This window comes from Acanthamoeba castellanii, assembly GCF_000313135.1.
Source record: "Acanthamoeba castellanii str. Neff unplaced genomic scaffold scf7180000084760, whole genome shotgun sequence".
Classification (NCBI taxonomy): Eukaryota; Discosea; order Longamoebia; family Acanthamoebidae; genus Acanthamoeba; species Acanthamoeba castellanii.
The window spans coordinates 179,827-202,688 of record NW_004457406.1 but is presented as its reverse complement, the minus strand read 5'-3'; the positions used below and the strand labels follow the sequence as shown (position 1 = coordinate 202,688).

General features: G+C 58.1%; 10 protein-coding genes across 10 annotated transcripts; 5 read left to right on the top strand and 5 right to left on the bottom strand.

The window, feature by feature from the left end:
• Positions 1-38: 38 nt before the first annotated feature.
• On the top strand, positions 39-605 carry ACA1_224460 (uncharacterized protein; the record flags this gene model as incomplete). The annotated part of the gene is given in 2 exon segments (XM_004338032.1): positions 39-330; positions 343-605. 2 exon segments carry the CDS (start codon positions 39-41, stop codon positions 603-605), a joined length of 555 nt encoding a protein of 184 aa, XP_004338080.1.
• Positions 606-965: 360 nt separating this feature from the next.
• On the bottom strand, positions 966-1,491 carry ACA1_224450 (uncharacterized protein; the record flags this gene model as incomplete). The annotated part of the gene is made up of 3 exons (XM_004338031.1): positions 966-1,010; positions 1,217-1,293; positions 1,362-1,491. The coding sequence occupies 3 exons, from the start codon at positions 1,489-1,491 to the stop codon at positions 966-968; spliced, it is 252 nt and encodes an 83-aa protein (XP_004338079.1).
• A 75-nt stretch (positions 1,492-1,566) lies between these two features.
• Positions 1,567-1,953, top strand: ACA1_224440 (copialike protein; the record flags this gene model as incomplete). Its single annotated transcript, XM_004338030.1, has 1 exon — positions 1,567-1,953. A coding segment is annotated over one exon (387 nt), but the record flags the coding sequence as incomplete, so codon positions are not given.
• A 977-nt stretch (positions 1,954-2,930) lies between these two features.
• On the bottom strand, positions 2,931-4,191 carry ACA1_224430 (uncharacterized protein; the record flags this gene model as incomplete). Its single annotated transcript, XM_004338029.1, has 6 exons — positions 2,931-3,037; positions 3,150-3,265; positions 3,325-3,434; positions 3,528-3,655; positions 3,790-3,902; positions 4,031-4,191. 6 exons carry the CDS (start codon positions 4,189-4,191, stop codon positions 2,931-2,933), a joined length of 735 nt encoding a protein of 244 aa, XP_004338077.1.
• Positions 4,192-4,361: 170 nt separating this feature from the next.
• ACA1_224420 (COMM domain containing protein 1, putative) lies at positions 4,362-5,436 on the top strand (the record flags this gene model as incomplete). The annotated part of the gene is made up of 5 exons (XM_004338028.1): positions 4,362-4,494; positions 4,599-4,720; positions 4,790-4,852; positions 4,980-5,148; positions 5,210-5,436. The coding sequence occupies 5 exons, from the start codon at positions 4,362-4,364 to the stop codon at positions 5,434-5,436; spliced, it is 714 nt and encodes a 237-aa protein (XP_004338076.1).
• ACA1_224410 (uncharacterized protein) lies at positions 5,431-8,016 on the bottom strand (the record flags this gene model as incomplete). The annotated part of the gene is made up of 8 exons (XM_004338027.1): positions 5,431-6,073; positions 6,133-6,272; positions 6,350-6,562; positions 6,642-6,737; positions 6,845-7,037; positions 7,129-7,258; positions 7,411-7,456; positions 7,552-8,016. 8 exons carry the CDS (start codon positions 8,014-8,016, stop codon positions 5,431-5,433), a joined length of 1,926 nt encoding a protein of 641 aa, XP_004338075.1.
• A 681-nt stretch (positions 8,017-8,697) lies between these two features.
• Positions 8,698-10,158, bottom strand: ACA1_224400 (TolAlike protein; the record flags this gene model as incomplete). Its single annotated transcript, XM_004338026.1, has 6 exons — positions 8,698-8,958; positions 9,041-9,148; positions 9,230-9,390; positions 9,491-9,554; positions 9,711-9,827; positions 9,985-10,158. The coding sequence occupies 6 exons, from the start codon at positions 10,156-10,158 to the stop codon at positions 8,698-8,700; spliced, it is 885 nt and encodes a 294-aa protein (XP_004338074.1).
• Positions 10,159-10,610: 452 nt separating this feature from the next.
• ACA1_224390 (uncharacterized protein) lies at positions 10,611-13,485 on the top strand (the record flags this gene model as incomplete). Its single annotated transcript, XM_004338025.1, has 9 exons — positions 10,611-10,667; positions 10,822-11,215; positions 11,293-11,657; positions 11,785-11,928; positions 12,026-12,280; positions 12,389-12,492; positions 12,575-12,850; positions 12,875-13,284; positions 13,412-13,485. 9 exons carry the CDS (start codon positions 10,611-10,613, stop codon positions 13,483-13,485), a joined length of 2,079 nt encoding a protein of 692 aa, XP_004338073.1.
• Positions 13,486-13,778: 293 nt separating this feature from the next.
• On the bottom strand, positions 13,779-15,816 carry ACA1_224380 (uncharacterized protein; the record flags this gene model as incomplete). Its single annotated transcript, XM_004338024.1, has 7 exons — positions 13,779-13,899; positions 13,972-14,121; positions 14,206-14,293; positions 14,416-14,513; positions 14,592-14,698; positions 14,780-14,857; positions 14,935-15,816. 7 exons carry the CDS (start codon positions 15,814-15,816, stop codon positions 13,779-13,781), a joined length of 1,524 nt encoding a protein of 507 aa, XP_004338072.1.
• A 176-nt stretch (positions 15,817-15,992) lies between these two features.
• Positions 15,993-22,717, top strand: ACA1_224370 (Exportin 1like protein; the record flags this gene model as incomplete). The annotated part of the gene is made up of 30 exons (XM_004338023.1): positions 15,993-16,046; positions 16,254-16,337; positions 16,439-16,549; positions 16,675-16,812; positions 16,959-17,145; positions 17,240-17,315; positions 17,433-17,499; positions 17,594-17,656; positions 17,733-17,980; positions 18,088-18,310; positions 18,415-18,528; positions 18,623-18,689; positions 18,753-18,859; positions 18,964-19,023; positions 19,098-19,193; positions 19,335-19,582; positions 19,684-19,738; positions 19,829-19,918; positions 20,099-20,239; positions 20,354-20,481; positions 20,582-20,649; positions 20,746-20,836; positions 20,969-21,104; positions 21,280-21,386; positions 21,533-21,592; positions 21,728-21,836; positions 21,927-22,041; positions 22,143-22,311; positions 22,447-22,585; positions 22,619-22,717. The coding sequence occupies 30 exons, from the start codon at positions 15,993-15,995 to the stop codon at positions 22,715-22,717; spliced, it is 3,450 nt and encodes a 1,149-aa protein (XP_004338071.1).
• Positions 22,718-22,862: the final 145 nt, after the last annotated feature.

The window sequence follows — 22,862 nt, the reverse complement described above, 5'->3', positions numbered from 1 at the left end:
ACAATCTCAGGGACTTTGCTGAGCTCACCAACATCAGGATGGGCAACACCAAAACCATCATCCTACGCGGGCTACCATCATCATACTTGGGCATCACCACCATCATTCCCACTCAGGCCAAGGTCACACTCACCTTCACAAGGTCCACACTGCTCCAGCACAAGTCATCAATCATCAACAACACTGGAGGCACAGACTCAGGCTGCAACTCCCTGCTCTTCTTGTCAGCTCAGCCCACCACCAAGGCCACGCCAAAGGCCTCTCCTCCCATGCATGGCCAGGGTGGTGGCAGCACCAAGAAGAAGGACCACAAGCCACAGCACTATGGCAGTGGCCCCTCAGGTTCCACCATGAACATGCACAGGCCCAACAACAGAAAGGACATGAACGCCAAACAGCAATTCCTGTTTGATCCCACCCTGCAATGCACCTACTGCACCCACCCCAGGCACAGTGTCAAACAGTGTGACACCAAGTGCAAGGCTGCTCTTCTACAGCAGGAATGCACCTACATCGCCATAGAACACCCACTCCCACCTGTCAAGATGCTACTTGTTGGGAGCACTGATGCTGTGCACAATCACACTCAATCACAACAGCACTAAGATCCACCACCCTCTGCCAGCCTTCCCACCTCTGACAGCTCAAGCAACACAGAACCTACTGGTGATGGATCTACACCCCTTGTCCTCAGCGTCCACAGCACACACCCTCGCCTCCAGGTCAACACACACCATGACACTTGACCTACTCCATCTCTGCATGGGGCACATTGGAGCCAAGCGTCAACAGCTGGCCATGTCCACTGCAACTTACATCTCCATCAAGCCTGGCTCTATGCTGTCAACACACAAGGCCTGCATTCAGGCCAAGCAACACCGCCACGCCATTGGCTCTGGCCCAGCACTGCACTTGTCCACACCCATGCACATTGTACACTCCAATGTCTGTGGCCTGTTCCCCACTCACTCCTTCACCAGGAAACTGTACTTTGTATTGTTCATTGACAACTGCACCCAGCACACCACCATCCACTTCCTCAGTGAGAAAAGCAAGGTCCTCAATCACCTGAAAGACTACATCACATCAACACCACTCTCAACACACATGCAAGCATTCCAGTCCAACAACGGTGGTGAGTACACCAGCAGTGCTGTGGTAAGTTCATCAGCGCTGAGAAGACGACCTCCATGGCGAGGCTGGCCTCAATGCTTACACTGTCAGGCAGTGTGGCGCCCATGTTGCCCTCCTTCCCCAGAAAACCCATCACCAGCAGACCCTCCATCATCGCTCCTGTGCGCCAGTACAGTCTCAGTCAACACAACACAACACGACATGCACACAATGATGACTGGATGCACTGATGAACTGGGTGGGCAGATAGTAGAGGAGGCGCCACCACTCAAAGACGTGGCGCAGGGAGAAGGCGAGGGAGGTGGACAGGTTGAAGTGGGCGCCTGAGACCTGGCTGATGGTGAACACCAGCGCCATGATGGTCAGCCCCTCAGCCCTGGCCTTTAGGCATGTACCCTCGCTGACCTGGCCATCACCTACAAGCACCTGACTATGGTCTGTCTGATCAACCTTGTTCCCATCAGCTACTGCAACGCTGACTGGGGAAGCAACACAATCAACTGCAAGTCCATCTCAGGATACTTCTTTGTGCTTGCTGGAGGACCTATCATGTGGACCTCTAAGGCACAGATGACTGTTGCGCTCTCATCCACTGAAGCCAAATACCACTCAATCTCTGAAGCTACCAAACAAGCCATCTACATCCACAAGTTCTTCTCAAGCCTCAACATCAACAAATCCATTCCAATCACTATCCACAACAATAACCAGAGCTCAATAGCCATCGCCAACCAACAACAAATGATGTTTCACTCACAGATCAAGCACTATGATATCAAGCTCCATCATGTCTGTGACTTGATTGTGAAGGGTCTCATAGTCCTCAAGCATGAGCTGATGACTACAATGCCAGCTGACATCCTCACAAAGGCTCTCCTGCGCATGAAACACAATGACCTCCTACGCCTCCTTCAATTCCTGATGTAACTGTTTTTGTTTGAGGGGGGGTGTCAGAGTCACACCCTCAACAGCGTCAACGACCTCATTGCCATTAGTGTCTCTCCCAGTCATTTCAACGTTCTTCAACATCTATCTTCTCACACCTTAAATAGGTCATTATCATCTGTCATTTTCTTGTCATACTCTAGTAATACATGTCACATGTCTCTTCAGACTCCTCTACTTCTGACAATGCCCCTTCACAACTTCATAGATTAATGCAGGTTGGACATGCCTAATGAGTAAAACTAGTTTGTTCACCTATGTCATGAGTGAGGCAAACATAAAACTTGTACACTTTCCAAACAGCTTTTAAAAATAAACACACTCCTTGTGCATGGTTCCAATGAGCTAGTATTACCTGTGGTTAGATGTTGTAGATATGCTGCTGCCTTTACAGTGGTGGAAGCTAACACCCTGTCTGGGAGCTTACTCTTACTCACTTGTAACCAGGGCAGTCTCCTGCACATTGAAGTAACCCTGTTTGTTTAGTGCCAATGCAAGGCCCCCTCACACTCCCATGAGTGGTGGGTTGTGGACAAGAAGTGTGGTAGTAATCATATATAGGCTTACACATGATACAATGACTCAATTTAGTGGGTGAAGGAGGGCTACACCTTGTGCAATGAAATTAATGTCATTGTATCAGCTGAAGTGAGTGCAAATTACCTGGCTCCCTCTTGCCAGTAAGGTCATCTTGAAGGTGGCACTACACTGTGTCTAGGGCAGGAATCAAACTGAGTGGTCCCCAAAATGCAAAGCATGTGTTGGTTCGGGCACATATCAGGCGAGGACTACCAGAGTCTGGCCAGGCACGTCCAAAGAAAAATTGACATGGCCAAGGGCTGACTTCTTTATCAGGCATCGGGTGGCAGCCCTGGGTCCAGGTCGAGGGGCAGCTCCACGCTGCGGTGCTTGGCGAATGACGTCAGTGGGCGGTTGGGCACCAGGTACTCTCTCAAGCCTGTGCCAGAGGGCGCAATGAGATTTGTGTGTGTGCGTGTCGTGTGCGTGTTGTGTGCGTTTGTCATGTGTGCGCTTTTTGGGCGTTTTTTTTTTTTTTTGAAGACACGCACCGACTTGGCCGTCCTCGGTCCGGGTGAAGCCGTCGCCGTGGAAGAGTTGGGAGAGGCCGACCTCGTGGTAGAGGAATGCCCTCGTGTGCCCCAACGACCCGCTCGACTTCAGATATCTGCGCATGCGCGCGTGCGCGTGTGAGATCATGATGAAGGCCAGCGAAGGAAGACGTACCGCTCGAGGGTCATGAAGTGGTGATGGTCCCGGCCCTCTCGAAACGAAGCGTGAATGTCGAACTCGGTGAAGCGCGCCTGCACCTCCTCAAGCGTGTACTTGGGCAACAGCTGTTGAGGGATATGTGCATTATAAAGTCATACACTATATTATACGAATATACACTATAGGTCAACCAGAAATCATAGAAGAGAGGCGCATACGTGGACGTGGGGCTCCACGTGGGGCCAGGCCTCGGGGAAGGCATCGCGGACGAGCTCAAGCACTCCGTCCCATGTGGCCTGCCTCGCTTGCACCTCGGGGAACAGGCACAGCCTGAACCGATAGCCCTCTTTTTGAACACGACACATTCCATGTTGATCAGCTCACACGCGCATTCGCTGATGAATTTAGTAATCATTTCTTGAAATATATATCTAAATATATATCTAAATTTATATCTAAATATATAGAAGGGCCAAGTACTGTCGAGGGTGCGGCGGAGCCAGGGCGTGTCCTTGCCGATGGCCAGCAGCATGTCCCGCGGGCTCTTTCCACACAACTGCTCGAGGCCATCCGGCCCCACCACCCACGACAACCTGGAATGTACATTGTATGGAATAGAATGTTGTAAACAAACAATACAACATTGTCCAACATAAATGTGGATATTAAGCTAGAAACACATCACTCGCTTGCACAATTGTAGGGGAAGGCAGTAGGAGACCGTTTGGTGGGTCCGTCGCTGAGAAGGCGGAAGTCGTCTTCGGTCCGGCCCTTCGTGACGCGCCCGCAGATGCCACGCACGCGTCGTCGCCCGAGCCCCTCCTGCCGCTCGAACAGCTCCGCCAACTCGTCGATGTCCTCCGCCCACTCCACCACTTCCATGTCCGCAGCTCAACTATTTTATTTGTAATTTCAATTGAAATTAAAATTGCTTTTTTTTTCAGTTATCAAAAGTGTGTTTCCCAATTTTTTTTCGAATTGGGAAAAGTGGGTGACGATTTCACGAGAGCGATTTGGGTTTTTTATTTTCAATCACAACACATCGAGGAGCGATGGAGGACCCGGCGCGATTTGCGGCAGTGTTGAATGGGGTGGTGAAGCGCACATTCGAGAACGATCAGCAAATCACACCTGCCTTCATCAAGGAGCAGGTCTTCCCCCAACACGAGGACGTCTCCGTCGACGGTGCCGCCCCCGCGTGCTCTCTTTTGTATTTATTTATTTATTTATTTCGCAATTGTTATTTATATTTGTTTAAAAAATAACAATATAATAAAATAAAAATACAGATGTCGCGGCCATGTTCGACCGCTGTGTGTCGCTGGTCGGCGAGTCGGCCTATCACAACCGCCAGCCCGCACAGCTCCAGCAGGCCCTCAAGAAGGCACGACTCTCCACCACACGACGTGTCGTGCGTGCGTGTGCGTGTTGTGTGCACCGAGGAGCTGACGCCGTGTCCGTGTGGCGTCGTCGTGTCTAGTCGGACTTCTCGGCCACGCAGCAGGAGATCATCGTCAAGTTCTGGACCCTCAACAAAGACAAGGTACCCTGAGCACGCACGCAACACACACAACACGAGACACACGACACTCATAACCAACGACACACACGACACACACGACACACGACACTCATGACCAACGACACACGACACACACAACACACGACAGCTGCACGCCAAGGTGCGAAAGAACGCGATGTGGGGCACGGAGCTGCACAAGTTCGCGTGGCGGATCGACGTCAAGTCGAAGGCGCGCGCCGTCTCCGAAATGAACGAGCCCGTCGCCATCGTCGAACTCACCCTCGGCAAGAAGGTCCTCTACCTACATTTGGCCCGCGGTGTCTCGAGCACACTCGTGTAACGTGTGTGCTGACGTCAGTGGGTGTGTGTGGGCAGCAGGACGAGGGGGCGAAGGAGAAGCTGGTGCGGTTCGAGATGGACGGGGAGCAGCTCAAGGACGTGCTCGCCCAGCTCGACGCCATCCAGCACCAGATCACCGCCCGCACCTCCTAGAACTGTCCACCACCCACCTCCCACCACGCGCGCGTGCGGTCGTTGGAATGCGAAACAGTTTTCTATTCGTACACACACGCACACACACGGCATTGACGTTGATCGTATCATGAAGAGGACGACGATGGCTTGTAGGGCGATGAAGATGAAGATGAGGCGGACGAGGCGCCGGCGAGGGGCGACTTGCGGGCGGCGGGTGACGTGGCGGTGGCGGCGGCGGCGGGCGGGGTGGAGGGGGACGAGGGGGCGCTGATGGACTCCCATTTGGCGCGGAGGCCCTTGGCGTCGCCCCGCGTCAGGGTGCCAAAGCCGCCGCCGCTCTTCTTGTCGCCCGCGCTCGCCCGCCGGCCCCCGCGCGCCGCGCCCGCCACCCGACTCACCGCCGAGCCCGACGGAGGCGTCGACGTCGATGATGAAGGCGACGACGACGAAGACAGGGCCGGAGCCGAGGGTGACGATGACAGGGGCGGGGCCGAGGAGGGCGAGGAGTCGGGCAGGCTGACGGCCCTCTTCGGGGCCGGGGTGGTGGTCGTGTTGTTGGCGGCTGCGGCCTCGGCTTCGGCCTTTCTCTTCGCTTCGTCGGCGGCGGCGGCGGCGGCTTCGTTCTTTTTTCGTTCGCTTTCGCGTTCGCGTTCCTCTTCCTCCTCCTTCGCTTTTCTTCTCTTTCGTTCTTCCTCCTGTTGCCTCTTTCGCTCTTCTTCCTCCGCTTTCGCTTTCTCCTGCTTCTTTCTTTGCTCTTCCTCTTCTATTCTCGTTGCCGCAGCTCCTCCTCCTGCGCCCTCAGCCGCTCGCGCTCCTGCCGCTCGTACTCGAGCTGCTGCGCCACCGCCCGCTCCGTCTCCTCGTCCTCCTCGGGCACCGCGTCGTCCTCCTCCGTCGCTGCCGCCGCAGTCGCCGTCGCCGCCACCGCCACCGCAGTCGCCTCCTGAAGCTCCGACGCACCCAAGCCCTGTGCGCGCGTGTGCGGTCAAGCGTGTGCGTGTGCGGTCGAGCGTGTGCGACAAGGCGTGTGCGGTGTGCGCGTACCATTTTGAGGATTTCATCCTTGAGGCTGCGCATCTCCTCGTCCTCCTCCTCCTCGCGCGGAGAGACGGCCGGCTGCCAGCCACCCGACGCCGCCGCCTGCTCCTGCTGCTGCTGGCGCCGCTCGCGCTCGACCCGTATGTTCTCCAGCAGCTCCGTCTCCAGCGCTTTGATCTCCTCCCGCAGCCGCACAATCTCCTGATCTTCCTCCGTCGCCTGCGCGCGCCGTGTGTGTCGAGTGCGGTTGGCGTGTGCTGTGTCGTGTGTCGTATGTGTCGTGTGTGTCGTGTCGTACCTGGGTGGCTTCGAATTCGAACTGCTCGAGGAACTTGATCTGGTCTTCGATCTCACGCAGCTCCAACTCGCGCTGATACAGATTCTCCTGCGCATCCTGCGCCACTCAACCACACGACACGACACGACACACACGACACGCATCGCACACACAGGGTCAAACGAGCGCGCGACGAGTGCGGCGCACAGTCGCGAGGAGGGTACGTACCTTCTGGCGCTCCTGTTGCGCTTCTCCTCGAGGTGCTTGCGGTCCTCGAGCTCGCGCCGCTGGATCTCGAGGACGAGCTTGACCAGCGACGAGCGGTCGTCCCGCGCGCGCCGCTCCAGGTCGTTCTTCTCCTGCTCGATCCGCTCCCGCTCGCTCTCCTTGACCTGCTGCGCCTCCGTCAAGTCCCACCTGCCCGCACACGTCAGCACACGTCAGCACCGCGTGTGCGTGTCGTGTCTGTGTCGTGTGCGGCACGCGTGTGTCGGGTCGTGCGACGCACCGAACGCTTTTGGCCATTTTCTGTTCGTACTCGCGGAGAGAGGCGGCGCGGAGGGTCATGCGCTGCTGGATCTTCTTCCGCTCGATCGCCCGCTTCAGAATCCCGCGCAGCGGCTTCGCGTCCTCGCCGCCTGCCATCCACACAACACGCACGCAAACACAACACACACCACGACGCACATCACCGCACATGGCACACACACCACACACACCACGGCACACAACACGCGCGAGGGATGAGTCCAACGGTTGCCAGCGGTCGGTGGCAGTACAGAGTGCGCACCCTTCTGCACCTCCTTCTTGAGAATGTTGGCCGCAATGCTGTCCACCTAGGCACGTAACGTCAGCAACACCATATCAAATAAATAAATAAATATGTCAATTATTTAGATATTTAGATATTAAAATGATTAAATATTAATACCTGGTAGGCGTCGATGGTGAGGCGTCGGCCGCGTTCCATGGAGCGCTGCTGGAGGCTGCTCAGGCGTTCGAGCCGGCGCCGCATCTGGCTCTTGATCTCCAGGCCCTTGGCCCGCAGCTCCTGGCCCTTGGCCCTCAGCTCGGTGGCCTTGGCCAGCAGCTCCTCCCGCTTCTCCTCGCTCTCCTTCGCGGTCACCCTCCCCCGCGGGCTTCCTTCGCTTTCGTTCTTCTTTTTCTTGTTGTTGGCTTCTCTTTCGTTCTTTTGCTCTCCCCCCTCGTCTTCGTCCTCGTCCTCGTCTTCATCGTCGTCGTCGTCGTCTTCTTCTTTCATCTTTCGGCGCATCTCGGCAACCTCCTCTCTGGAGGGCTTGGCCGTGGCCCGCCGCTCGTTGAGCTTCTTTCGCCGGTCATTCGTGGCAGCGGGTGCGATCACTATGAACTTCTTCCCCGTCGCTGGTGTGCTCATCGCCCCCTATGTCTCCTTCTAACTTTTGGTTGTTGTGGGCTCCTCTTGCGCTCTCAACTTCAAGTCCAGTTTTGTTTTTGTTGGGTTTGTGTGTTGCCTCGACACCTCTGGGTGAGGCTCAAAATGAAATTCTTACAATACCTCACCATGGCGGGCACTGGGCAAAAGTTTCTTGTTCTGTTTGCAACGCCACACTTACTTTGCCACCCAAACCATGAGTGGGCGCCAACCACATAACGGCTGGTTACCACGGCCATTGCACGTCCAGCACTACAGCTGCGGCAGAAACAACGCAACGCCAAGGTTCTGCACCCAGAAATCAACAATCAAGTCACAACTTCTGGTTCATTGCAATTCGACAGGTTTCCACCTCTGCGGTACGTGCGCTGGATGGTAGGCAATCCTCGGTAGCTTAGTTGGTAGAGCGCACGGCTGTTAACCGTGAGGTCGCAGGTTCGAACCCTGCCCGGGGAGCTCTCTTTTCCCCCCTCCAAAGATTTTGCGCTTGCGCACCAAGCACTCATTCGCGCATGGGCCACACACACTTTTCCTCCGTACTTGTGCCCTAATAGAGCGCTAGAGGCAGATGATCCGTTTGTGGGGGGATCTTTATTGTAGATGCAAGCAAGGCAGAGAGGCGTTTGGTGGTGTACAAGGCGCTCGTTCGACGGGAAGCACTTCCTACTGGGCGGCGCCCTCCCTCTTGTTGTATCCGCCCTTGGACTTGGGCAGGTAGGCCCTGGCCTCGAGCAGCTCCCGCTCCATCCACCACAGGGCGCCCTTGGGGCTGCCGCCCTTCTTGACCTTCTCCAGGTAGGCCTGGGCCTCATCGAACTTGACCCTGGCCTCCTCGACGGCGGCCTCGGCGGCGATGGCGGCCTTGTCGGCCTTCTTCACAGCGGCCTCCAGCGTGATCTTGGCCTTGCGCAGGGGCAGCGGATCCTGATTGGTTGGTGGCCACCACGAAGGCATCGACACCAACGTCAGCAGCCACCTTAACATGCGCTGGTAGGGGGAGGCGTACCTCGGCGAGGTGCTGGGCGAGCTCGGCCTTGGCCCTGTTCCTCGAGACGAGACCACCCTCCTCGCTCTTCTTCTGCAGCTCGGCGGTCTTGTTGTTCCTGGCGTCCTCCTGCACGTGTGTCGTGTTGTGTTGTGTGTGTCGTGTCAACTTCTGGCAAGTGCATTACAAAAACAAAAAATGTGGGCGTACCTGGTCCTTGACGTCCTTAAGGGCGGCGTCGAGTTCGCGCTTGGCCTGCTTGGACTCCTGCTCGCGCTGCTCGGCCTCACGGAGGGCGGCCTGCACCTCGTCCAGCTTCTGCTGCGCCTTCCTGATCTCCTCCATGTCGCCCAGCACGGCGTTGACCAGGTCTGCGTGCGCCCACGCCGCACACAACGAACCAATCAGCTGACGTCTGCTGACGCGTCGTTTCGCGTTTCATTCTTTCCACGGCCGGGGGGAACAGCGTACCGTGCCAGTCGACGTTGTACTTCATGATGAGGTAGTGGGTCAGGGGCACGCGCCTGATCTGGCCCTGTCTCGAGAGGCAAAAAAAGAAAATGAGCAGGGAAAATAATTAATATTGATTAATTAATTAATTAAAAAAAGAACGAAGACGAGGAGTGTCGCTTTCGTTCTACGGAGAAGCGAGGCGGGAGCAAGGGAATGATGAGGGGGAGGGTGAGAGTACAGCGATGGCGCCGGTCGAGCGGAGCTTCTCGCGCATGGCCTGGACGGTGAGGGTCTCCTTGATGGTCTCAAGGAAACGGTGGGCCTGCATCTCATCCAGAGTGCTGCCCTCCGCACGCTGCGTAGCACCACACAAAATCGATTTACTCTCACCCCCAACTCGAACCAATCTTCGTTGACGGTTTTGAAACTATAGATGGGTAGATCGAGCTCGACTCTCGCTGGGCACAGTGCGAATCGGCGAACTAAACTAAACTCTTTGCGGCCGTTCGTACCTTCTCCGAGTCGAGCTCATCGAACTTCTGCTTGAAAGACCACACCTGCTCGGCGTTGGCCTCGCCCACAGAGTTCCAGAAGGCGTTCAAGAACCAGACCGCCTGCTCCTTGTGGTTGAGAGCAGTGAGGGAGTCAAGCTTCTCCTTGTCGTTGGCTCCGGGCAGGGTCTGCATCTTGTTCTTCTTCTGGTGGGTGAGTGAAATAAAGAAACCCGCAACTCTCTTGTGTGGGTTGACGCAAAGGAGCTCCCAAATTGCCACCTGTGTTTGGTGGCCATCAAAACCGGCAAAAGATGATATTCCGCTACCGGGAATCGAACCCGGGGCGCCTGGGTGAAAACCAGAAATGTTACCGACTACACCATAGCGGATGTTGTTAATTTTGTTCCAAAGCTGAAACGGCTAGTTTGCGTTGATGGAGAAAAGGAAAAGAAATCATGGCGGCAACTTGGATTAATTTTTTCAATTCGAACAAGACTGGCGCGATTGCCCACGCCTCTCGATTTCGTTTCGTAATGCTTCAATGGCTCACAAGCAGATGTACGTTGTTACAAGTTCAACGAATCAGTTCTTTTGATTTTATGGATTGATTTGAATCTTACCTATGCGGGTGCCAATTAGTCGGGATGGGGGGCGGCACGGAGGAGCCCGTGCCAGAGCACGACCCTTTTGACGTCCCTCAGGTACTTCCTTCTCATCATTGAATTAATTTTACACCGCTTGTTGGCAGCCGCCCCTCTACACGCACCATGCCCGGCCTTGTGGTTGTTTGTGCTGGCGTAGCTTCTTCTGTCAGTTGACCCCGCTACTCGCTACTCGCTCGCCCATACACCACAGCGCCGCGAGGTGCGCTCGCCCAGGTCGCGCGGCGCGGGCAACAGCGGCGAGGAGGAGGAGCAGTTCGAGGAGAACGTCAAGGAGGCGCACGACATCATCGCCCAGCTGGAGACCCTCGTCAACAAAATGGAGACCAAGCGCCACACCAAGCGGCGCACCGCAAGAGCCAGCCGCTCGCGCGACTCCACGCCCGCCGACAGCAAGGCGCACATCAACGCCAACCGAGGCAGCAGCAGCGAGGGCAAGGGCAAGGAGCGGCAGGGCAAGCCCTACGCTGTCAGCCCTTCGGCGCTGCTGGGGGGTGGTAGCCGAGGCACCACCACCACCATCACCACACAGACCAGCGGACCCAAGCTCATCTCCCTCCCGCCCGGCGGTGCCGACAAGCCGATCGGTACTGTCGTGTGTCGTGTCGTGCCGTGTTGCGTGTCGTGTCTCGTGTCGAGTTACTTACCCACTGCGTGCGAGCAGAGTTGAACGGCATGCGCTACAACCCGGACAGGAAGGTGTGGGAGGGCGGCAAGGAACTGAGCCCTGACGACGACGGCGCTTTCGAGAGCGACGATGAGAGTCAGGGTGCGAGCAACAGTGGCAACAAGAGCAACCTCTCGATCGACGCGCACCACCGCCAGCCGCTGCGCAAGTCGTCGCCGCACAAGGCCGCGCGGGCGCTGCGCGAGGAGGACTACGTGCTCGATGACACGGGCGAGTGGATCAAGCGGGACCTGGTGGAGCCCACCGAGAAGGAGAAGTCCCAGCCGCGGCTCTTCCTCATTCGCTACCTCAACCCGACCAACCCCGTGGCCGCCAGCAAGATGGCCGGCGACATGCGCCTGGTACGTGCGCACACGACACGCGACACACCACACACGCGACACACACATAGCGCTCGCATACGATGCAGCACGCGCGCGAGCTAAATGTCATGGTCGCGTTGCGAACCCGACACGACACGACACGCAGGTGGACGGCAGGTGGGTGAAGGCGAGCGAGGAGGAGAACGACGACATGGACGCCTTCGGCGACGACGAAGAGCTCCAGAAGTGGGGCGAGACGGATACCTACTTTGCCGAGCTGCCCAAGGAATTCGACCTGGGCGAAGACACCGTACGCGCCGACGCGCTTCTCCCTTCTTCCAACAAGCACCCAACTAACGTGTGTCGTGTGTCGTGCGTCGCGTGTGTCGTGTGTGTGTCGTGTGCAGCTCAATCAGTGGCGGCGGCGTCAGGAGGAGCACCAGAAGGAGATGGGCTGCTGGACGGCGCCCGAGAAGGACCCCAAGCGGTTCCTGCTCGACGGGCTGCGCCAGATGTACATCATCCGGGTGGTGGACCAGGCCAACACCAAGGGCCGCGCGTGGCGGAAGGCCAACTCGTCGCCGGCCAAGTTCCCGGCGCCGGTCACCGTCGCCTCGGCCGTGCGCGTCGCCGCCCGACAGAACTCGGGCATCCCCACCAAGGTGAGCTCCATCACCTCCATCAACCCCCCCCCCAATCACCACCCAACGCCACGTCGTGCCACGTCACACACACCACTCACTGTTGGTGCTGCCTTGGTGCTGCCGCAGCTGGACAAGTTCAAGGACGACAGCGACAGGTTCGACCAGGACCTCGAGTTCGACGACGGGAAGCAGCTCTCGCCGCGGCGCCGAGAGGCACGCACGGACGACAGGTACCCAAGGCCCCCATCAGCCGCGCAATCACAATCGCACACGCACACGCACACGCACGAGCTGACGCGGCACTGGGGGCAGTGAGGAGGACGGCTTTGGCGAGGTTTCGCCGCCGGCGTCGGACAGCGACCGCGAGGACTGGGGCGACGACTTTGACAGCCCGCTGGCCAACAAGAAGCTGGGCGCGCCAGCGATGGCCGCCTCCCGATCATTCGAGGGCATCGAGATCGGCGACGACGACGATGAAGACGATGACGACGACGTCATGGAGATGGACGATGACGCCGGCGTTGACGCTCGCCAAGCCAACCAGCCGCAGCTGGAGGGGGCCGATGATGATGAGGACTGGGGGGACGAGTTCGAGGGCGACGACGTTGACAGCAAGGTCACCTCGCGACTGCCCGGCGTGATGAGCATCGGCGATGACGATGACGAGGGCGACGACGAATTCGAGGAGCTCAACACGCATAACAACAGCAGCAGCAAGCAGAAGGTGGGTGCCAACGCTGACGATGACGACGACGACGAAGATTGGGGCATGGACGACGTGGACGATGATGACGGCGGAGACAATGGCAAGGCGCCGGCGCTCAACAAGCCGCGGCAGGTGAATCAGGTGGTGAAGAAGCTGCTGGGCGGCATGGTGATGACGGATGACGCGGAGGAGGAAGACGACGACGACGATCTTGTGATCAGCGACGGCGAAGATGATGCGGCGGTCGCGAGGAACGGACAGTCGCGACCGCTGTCGCGGCATCTCTCGGAGCCCTTCACCAACGACCACGAAGTCGGTAAACCGATCCTACCGCACACGCACACACCGCACACACCGCACACACCGCACACGCACACTCACCGCACACGCACCAAGTGTGGGTGGAAACTGACGCAAGATAGTGTGGTGAATGGTGAATGTAGAGGATGACTTGATGATGCACAACGTGGGCGGGATCATCAACAGCGACGCCCGCAGGTTTCTCAACCGCAAATGAGTGGCCCGTTAACGGGCGCACCACCACCGCCAGGAGCACAGCAGCAGCACGCACCAGCAGCCGGGCTCGTCTTCAGCCGGTTGCGTCTCGCCGCGGCTTCGAACAACTTTGAACAGATTATGAAGATTGATTACAATAGAACACAACCAGCATTCAATGGAACACACAACTGCGCAGTAGAAGCGGGCGGCTTCTTTCTTTCCGCTCCATCTTCTTGCGTCGGTAGCGCCGAGCACTTTCGTGGCTAAAGAGTCGCGAACACATGAAGTAGTGGCTTTGGTTTGGTGCAGCACTCACAGGGCGGCCATGCGGCGAAGAAGGGCGAGGAGGTGGGGATCGTGCGATTCGGCTTTGCCGCCCTCGGGCGGGGGAAACCAACAGCTGATGACGCTCGTCGTCTCCTCCACCGCACTCCTGCTCACATCATCACCCCCACCACCACAGGTCAGCGCATTCTTCGTGTGTCGTGTCGTGTCGTGTCGGTACCCGGCGGCCAGCTGCTCTAGCTGACGCGAGGCGAAGAAGTGGAACATGTTGAACACGTTGTCCGAGTTGTCGTCCACGAACAGAATCTTCTTTGGTGGCGTCTGCCCGAGCCGCGTCACAAAGTCAAGTAGCGCCTCCGGCTTGTTGTACCTGCCGAACCACCCAGCCATGGCTGGTGAGTGTCGTGTCGTGTCGTGTATCGTGTCGTCTTTGAAGGAGGAGAAGCTACGGTACCGAGCGCACATGATGTGGCGATAGCGCGCTATCTTGACCCCTCCGTCCAGAGTGACCAACTCTGCCGAATCCTGGAAGAGCTCGCGTGCTGGCCGTCCCCAATCACACACACACACACACACCACACACACGCACGTGTGTGTGTCGACACCCAGGCGCGGTGGAGGTGAGCCTACAATGAAATTGAGGGCGTGCGGGTGGGGTGCAAACCTTCGGGCGACTGCGGGTTGATGCCGGCCTCCACGAGGACCTCCTCGAGCAGCTTCGACACGGCGTTCTCGTCGAGCACCCCGTTCTCCTCCTCGTCCCTACCAAGCGATCCATTGATCAGATCCATCGTTCGCCATCGCAGAGTCGAGCGCTGTGTGTGCGGTGTGTGCGCGTACAGAGAAAGGAGGAGGCGATCGGGTATGTTGGCGCCCTCGCGCGTGCGACGCGAGGCGGTGAGGTCCATGTAGGCCGCCAGACAGTCGACCGCACACAGCTCACGCTCCTGTGTGCCGAACACCACACACGCACATGTATCATTTTAAATAATAAAATAGTCAAATAATCAAATAATCAAATAACAAACCTCGTGGGCGGCGAGGCTCTGCAGTGCCGACCAGCCGCCGGCGTTGGGACCCGTGATCTGCGCCAGACGGTACGTGGCCTACACGTCATCGAAGCGGAATGTCAGCAATGCACACACACGGTTTGCCCTAAAGGCAGCTGAGAGTGCGTCCCCACCTTCGAGCGGGCGGCGTCGAATGCGATGGTCGAGTGCCCGATCCGAACCAGGTCGCCCGGCCGTCGCCCCGTGGACAGCGCCAGCAGCGCCACCGTTCGCTTCGTCTCCCGCTCCAGCCTCCTCCTCCTCTCCTCCCTCTTCTCCCTCTCCTCCTCCTTCACCTCCTCCTCTTCCTTCTCCGTTTGCTCGCAGTCCGCCGTCGCCGGCCTCGTCGTCGTCGTCTCCTCCGTCGTCGCCGCATCGGCGGTCGAGGCAGCGTCGGCGGCTGTGGCGGCGGCGGCGGCGGGAGGGGCGAGGGAGCGGAGGAGGGTGAGGAGGGGCGCGGTGTCGAGGGCGGCGGAGGCGAACTCGCGGGCGAGGGCGAGGCGCCGGAGGAGGTTGGCGATGAGGCGCGCGTTGTCGGGGGAGGCGGCGGCGGCGGTGACGACGGCCAGGCGGGCGCCGGCGGCCCACAGGGTCTGCAGGGTGGTGACGGTGTCGTCGCCCCCGCGCACGCGGACCCCGCCGCCTGCAGTGCCGGCGCCCAGGCCCGCCCCCACGACGAGGGTCTGGTCGAAGTCGAGCCCGACCACTACGCCCTCGAGCACGCATTGCTTCTTTGGATTCACGACGTCGCTGCCGCCAGATGCTTCCTCTTCTCCATCTTCGTTTTGATTCTGCTGCTGCTCGGTTGCCTGCTTCTTCTTGTCTTCCTCTTCATCTTCTTCACCTGGGTAGCCGGCGAGGGCGAGGAGGGGGCGGAGGGAACCATCGGCAGGCAGAATGCGAACGCGAGATGGAAGGCCCGCGAATCGGGCCACGTAGGCCGTCACAGCATCGTCTTCCTCCCCCAGTTCCTTTGCCACCTCAGGAGAGGCCTGCTCGACCTTGGGCGCTTCCATCATCACGTCTTGTTCTACACGCAGATCTATGCAGGGAAAATCCTTTTCTTTTAATTTCCTGAAAAAGTTGTAGTTTTTCTTCGAGAAGGTTCGAGAACGCTGGCCGCGTTTTTGGCGGGACAGAAAAAAGGAGGAAACAATTTACACCACCGCAGTGATTTTGTGAGAGAGTGAAGATGCAGGGCGCCAGGCGGCTTGATGATGGAACGTTGGACAATTTGCAGCGCGCGGTTTCCACAATCCATTCTCCTGCAGCCACGCCGGACCACAGGCGAGCCGCTCAGCAGGTAAATCCCGATTTTCAATTTCCCCATCTTAAGATTTTGTCCAGATTATACACAAATTCCACATGATTGAGGTTGTGCCGCGCAATCAAAGACGTAGTCTCGATCATCCGCCTATGTCCTAATTCATGCGCATGCTCCCCTCCTGCACAGTTCCTGGACGAGTTCAAAAAGACGGACATGCCCCATGAGCTGTACGCCTACGCTCTCATGGACAAGAACCTCGCCGACGAAGTCGTACGTTTCCTGCGCCCCTGCGGCGGGTACTGCCGGCCGGCACGCCAGCGTGTGATGCTTATTGTGGGAGTTTTGTATGGTGTCTGCCGCGGTATGCACAGAGGTTCTTTGGGTTCCACCTGCTGGAGCACTTCATTCGCCGCCACTGGGACGGACTCACGCATGCCGGCAAGGAGAACGTGCGCACGGCTGTCCTCACCTATCTCGCCCAGGTCCTCCTCCTCCTTAAGATGGCGCCACACCTCATCACCACCACCTCGTTGCGCCCGACTGACGTTCTAATTTCTTGTTATTTATTTTATTTTATTTTATTGTATTGTCGCATGGGCGCGAGCAGGGCACGAAGGACCTGTCGGTGGAGAAGAGGTTCATCAAGGAAAAGGCCGTGGCCATGATCATTCTGATCGCAGCTCGCGACTGGCCCGACAAATGGCCCACGTTCCTCGAGCAGCTCGTCACCATCGCTGGACAGGGCGTACGCCATCCTTCCTTCCCTGCGCGTGTGCGTGTGCGGTGGCGCGTGTGCGATGACGTGTGTGCGTGTATGTGCGTGTGCGGTCATGTCGTGTGGTGCGGAGAATGTGCACTCACCCCCGTCGCGGTGTGCCACGACATGAGTAGGACACCCAGCTGGAGTTGATCCTCATCACGCTGCGGGACCTAGTGGAGGAGATTCGAGTGTACAACGACCACTTGAGCGACAAGCGCCGCCGGGCGATGAACGTCGCGCTGACGAACGCGCTCCAGGACATCATGGCCTTCTTCAAGAAGTTCATCGAGATGCAGTACCAGCTCTTCATGCAAATGCGTACCTTGCCCCACTCTCTTCGTTTCGTTTACGTTTCGTTTCGTTTGGCGTTTCGTTTCGTTTGAGTCTGAAGAGGCTTGGTCTCCGTGCACAGGGAACGAAAAGCACGCCCACCTCGTCACGGCGGTGCTCAACACAATCGCGGCCTACCTCGAATGGACACCGATCGAGTACGCTCCCTCTTTCCATTTTATTTACGTTTTGCCTTTTATGTTTGTTGTGTCTGTATATTTGTGTATTTGTGGTTACCCTTACACTTGTACACTTGTTGTTTTTGTGCGGACCAGCCTGGTTCTGGCCAACGACTTCCCCCTGGTGTTCAGCGCCCTGCTCCAAGACACCCAGTTTCGCACGGTACCATACCATTATGATGTCTCATGAGAGATTCCAACCCGACGTTTCACGTCTCTTTTAACTCAACTCTCGTTTTCCTCCTTCGGGCCATCAGCTCGCGTGTGAGTGCTTGCTGCTCGTCCTCGGCCAGGCCCCGAACCCGCATAACAAGCTCAAGGTGCGTGTCGTGCGTGTCGTGCGCGACAATGCGAACCGTCGACGCTGACTTCCTCCTGTCCACCCTCTCAAACCAGATATTGTTCGGCTTTGACCACCTGGAGGCCATCAGCACGGCGCTCGCCGCCCGAACCGATCCCGAGGAGGACTACAGCTTCCACGTCAAGCTCGCTTCGGTTTGGCCCCTCCCCCTCTCCTTTCTCACTCGCGAGTTTGTGCCGGCCCTCACCCCACCCTCGCCCACCGCCCTATTCCAGTTCCTGTCGCTGCTGGGGCAGAAGCACCTCCAATTCGCCGACACCAAGATTCCTCCCAACTACGACAAGTACGCGAGCTCTGGCCCTGCGTTGTTTGTTTGTTCCCCCCCCCCAGCGCTGACAGAACGATCGCTCTTCTCTCTTTCTCTTCTCTTTCGCTCTTTGGTGTCGACAGATATTTGGCGTTGATGGTGATGGTGGCGCAGCACGCGTCGCTCCAGATCAGCATCGAGGCCCTGACGTTCTGGAACATGCTTTTGAAGAACGAGGCCATGGGCAACCACCCGTCGCTGGCGTCGCTCTTCCCGCAGATGCTGGCCGCGTGCGACATGAAGGACTTCAAGATCCCCTACGAGCTGAGCGACGCCGAACGCGCCGGATACCCGGCCGCGCTGCACGTACGCAGACTCACTCTTGCCTTATGGACACCTCGTTCTATGCGGTGTGTGTGTGTGTGTGTGCTCTCGGCTCACGCACACGACACTCACGCACACGCACACAGGCCACAATCGAGTACATTGATAACGATTATGAGGACGCCGAGGCCTACACGACGGTCTTTGGCACCTATCGGCACAGGGCCTGCGAGGTCTACACCGCCATCGCCGCCAAACAGGTGCTTGCCCCCTACTCACGCCCCCCCCCTTCAAGGGGTCCTCTTGTCCCTTGGACCAGCAGACTTATGACCCAATCTCTCTCCTCTCGCCCAGCCCGAGCTCGCGTTGCGCACCGCCGGCGAGCGATTACAGGCGTGCCTCGTCGCAGAGATCCCTCCAGGTACGATTTGTTCGTTTGTTGGTGTTGTTGTTTTCAGCTGAGCTCACGACCACGACCGCGCAGGGGTGACGAAGGCGAGCTACACGTACGTCCGCCTCGACGGGGCCATCCTCCACGTGGAAGCCGCGCTCCGTGGCCTCGCCGGCATCTTCTCGCAGCCCGAGAGCAACGTGCGCCTTTCTGTTTCCTTTCGTTCTTTCATTCTCTCGTGTCGGCGACTTGCTTGGCTGCTTACCTCCGCACCACCACCACTTCTTGCTTTCAATCGACCCAGGCCGCGGCCATCGCGTGCGTTGAAAGTCTGCTGGGTCTCCTCTACAACTACAAAGCCACGGTGCGCTCTCCTCTCTTCGTTCTATTTCCTTCGCGTCACGCTCACGTTCTCCGTTCTTCGTTCTTGTCGGCCAGAACTCGCTCTTGTTGACGTGCCTGGTGGAGGCGTGGAAGGGCTTCTGCTCCTACTACGCGTTCGCTCCCGCCGCCCTGCAGCACGTGCTGCCCAAGGTATGTCACACACACACACGACACACACGACACACACACACGACACACACACACGACACACACGACACACACGACACACACACGAGCGTGGCATGCTTTACATTCCTCGCTGACGACACTGCGGTGGTGGTGGTCGTGCAGCTGCTGGAGCTGGTGACGTTCCGGCCGCCGGAGGAACTGAGCGCGGCGTCGGTCACCGATCTGTCGGTCAGCACGACGCAGGCGCGCCGGCGGGCCTCGCAGACGTTCATCTACATCTGCAACGAGATCCCCGACGCGCTGCTGCCGCACCTCGAGAGCATCCTTAACATGATCGGCCAGATCTACGCCCAGGGCCTCCTGCTCGAGGAGGAGAAGGCCAACCTCATCGAAGCCCTCGTCGCTGTGAGGTACCTTCTACGCCTCGCCCTCCCCCTACATTCAGTGAATTATGGTCATAATTTCCTTATCTGCGCGCTTGGTATGTGTCGTTCCATAGCAACGCGTTCAGGAATCTGGCGAAGCAGGAGGCCTTTGTCTTGGCTGTGCTCAAGACGCCGCTCGAGGTAACCCAACCGATGAGCCCGCGGGCTTTTCCTCATCAATTGCTGACGTCGGCAACACACACACACACACACACAACACAAGACACACAGGAATGGACGTCGTCCATGCTGACGAACCTCGTCTCAGACGTGCCCGCCCTGCTCGACTTCATCGGCGTCATCACCAAGCAGAAGCTGCAGGTGCGTCTCTCTCTCTCTTTCGATCATCGATCTTCACCGCCCACTCCCTCCACTCACCGTTGTCGTGTCGTTGTTGCTATGCCACGTCGTGTCGGTGGTGGCTGGTGGCTGGTGGCTGGTGGCTGGTGGCTGGTGGCTGGTGGCTGGTGGCTGGTGGCTGGTGGTGGTGACATACATCAGGGGCCGCTCGAGGAGAATTCGCCGGCGACGGTGTCGCTGCAGCAGTCCATGGGCGTGCGCAAGATGTACCACCTCCTCAACACCTTCCTCGCCGTCGCCAAGCGAGCCGCCGTGCCCAAGGACCCCCAGGAGCTCGCCGCCGTACCCCATTCCCTTCTCTCCCTGTGTGTGTGCCGTGTGTGCCGTTGTCGTGTGTGTGTGCCGTGTTCGAATCAAAAGGGCGGTGCAGCAGCTGATGCGTGGGTGGGTGGACAGGGCGGCTTCCTGAGCGGGGCGCGGGAGGGGGCGTACCGGCACCCGATGTCGGTCACGCTGATGCAGATCCTGCCCAACCTGCTGGCCCTCCTCCGCAGCATCCACACCATCTGGACCCCCGAAGTCCGGTACGCCACCTCTTTGCCCCCCCCCACCACCACCACCACCACGCGGCCTTCAACCATTAATGGTTTTTCTTTTTGTTTCTCTTCTTTCTCTCTCGAACAGGGAGCAGCTGCCGCTCGCCATGCACCACGTTCTGGACTTTGACAACAAGGCCGTGGCCGAGTTGTTGGGTACGTTGGGTGCCCACGCACGACCGAGGCCACGCCCCGGGGTGCTGATGATGGTGGTGGTGATGTGTGTGTGTGTGTGTGTGTGTGCGGGTGCAGGCCAGTACACGAAGCTGGAGGATCAGCCCACCACGATCGGCTCCCAGATCAAGAGCGCCACCTCGTGGCTCAGCTCCATGCGCATGAACTCGTACCCCCTTGCCCCCTCCCCCCATCAATCAATCAATCAAAATCAATCAAGCTGGCCTCTTCGGTTGTTGCTATGCAACACTAACATTGATCAAACTGGTGGTGTTGTTGCTCTGTCTGTGTGGTATGTCAGGTATGCTCTGCTCGGCCGGATGACGACCTACGGCGAGGACTTCTACTCGAAGGGGATCGAGCGCATGCTGCTCGAATACGTGTTCGTCCACCTGGTCCACATGCAGAACCGACATCTCGCCCCGCTGCTCAGTTGCGTTCCTCCTCTACCACGACACGACACGACACGACACGACACGACACGACACGACACGACACGACACGACACGACACGACCAACGACACGACACACACACGTGTGTAGTACTTACCTGGGAGTGTCGCGCGAGAGCAGAGCAGTTCGTGATCCCGTTTGTTCAGAACTGCCCGCAGCCGTGGTGGGCCATGCTCCACGCGATCCTGCCGCAGCTGCTCGACTTCTTCGTCAAGCGGCTCTTCGCCTCGTGGGCCGAGATGCAGCGGCGAACCCAGGGCCAAGCGTGCGTATTTATTTATTTATTTCTATATATATTTATTTATCATTTATTTATTGCTCTCGTTTATTTATTTTTATTTATTTATTTTATTTTTTGTTTATTCGAGATTTTTAGTTATAAATAAAAGGCTGACAACTTCTTTTACGCAGGCAATCGAGCTCGGTAGCGGATGAGCTGGTGGAGGAGAAGCTGCTTCGTGACCTCACTCGGTATGACCACTACGACCGCTGGCCCTTCTTTTCTCTCGTGTCGTCGTCGTCGTCGTCTTCTTATTCGTGGGTCAAGTCGTACAAGTGTCGAGTTATAACTTCAACTGACGATGAATGACGTGGCGCTGGCTGCAGGGACTACGCGGCGCTGATGGAGTCGATCCTGCTGGCCGCCAGCGAGGGCACCAAGAAGGGCGAGATGTTCCGGCCGTCGCCCCTCGCCGCCTCGCTGCTTTCCCAGGAGGTACCACCCCTCCCCCCCCAATCAACCGTTTCCTGTTCTCCGCCTGATCAATGAGAACACACACACACACACACACACACACGCTAACAGGCTGTGGCGGTGCAATTGATGCGCGGTCTCGTGGGTCTCGTCCACTACTGGCCCGACTCCCAAGCCTTCATGCGCGCACTCCCCCTCGTCCCGCGGCTTCTCTCCGTCCTCGATCGTGCGTCTTCCCCCCCCCCTAAATCGTCGTTCTTCTCTTTCCTTCTTTCTCTTCGTTCTTTTTATTGCTCGGCCCTACTGACGACACGTTCCACCGATCAGAGAACGGCATGCTGTATCATCCGGTGATGGAGGAGCTGGTGGGCAAGGAGCTCCTGAGCGCGCTTCTCCGATCCCTGCACGACAAGCAGACGGCGCAGACGGCTTCGGCCCTCCTGCTGACCGCCGTGCGAGACATCTTCGTCTTCCTCCTCCGCAAAAAGTCCTCCTGGTAAGTAACCCCTCCCCTCCCGACTCACCATGACTTGACAGCCGCCGTCTGACAAGACACGACACGCACACGCACACGACACACGACACACGGCACACGGCACACGGCACACGGCACACGGCACACGGCACACAGGCCCGATAGGACGATTGCGTCGCTGCAGTCGGAGACGGTGGCGGAGTACTACGAGAAGGAGTTCCGGCGCAAGCTGTTCAAGACGCCCAAGAGCAAGCCCGGGCGGGAGAACGACGTCAACAAGCAGAAGCTGGAGCTGGTCAAGCGGCTCCTGTGGCCCCTCATGGGCGAGAACCCGCGGCGCCTGGACAAGTCGTCCATGTCCTCGCCACACAAGCCCGTCGTCCCCTCCTGGTTCGACACCACCGACAGCCTCCACCTGCCCATGTAAAGCGCACATGCTCCTTCCTTGGTGCTGCCACAGCACCATCAACCAAGGTTCAAGAAGAAACATCAATTTTGTTGTGGCCAAAGCTTGCAAGAAGTGAGCGGAGCAGAACAAGGCGGCGACAATGGTGGAAGAGGCCTGCCGGCAG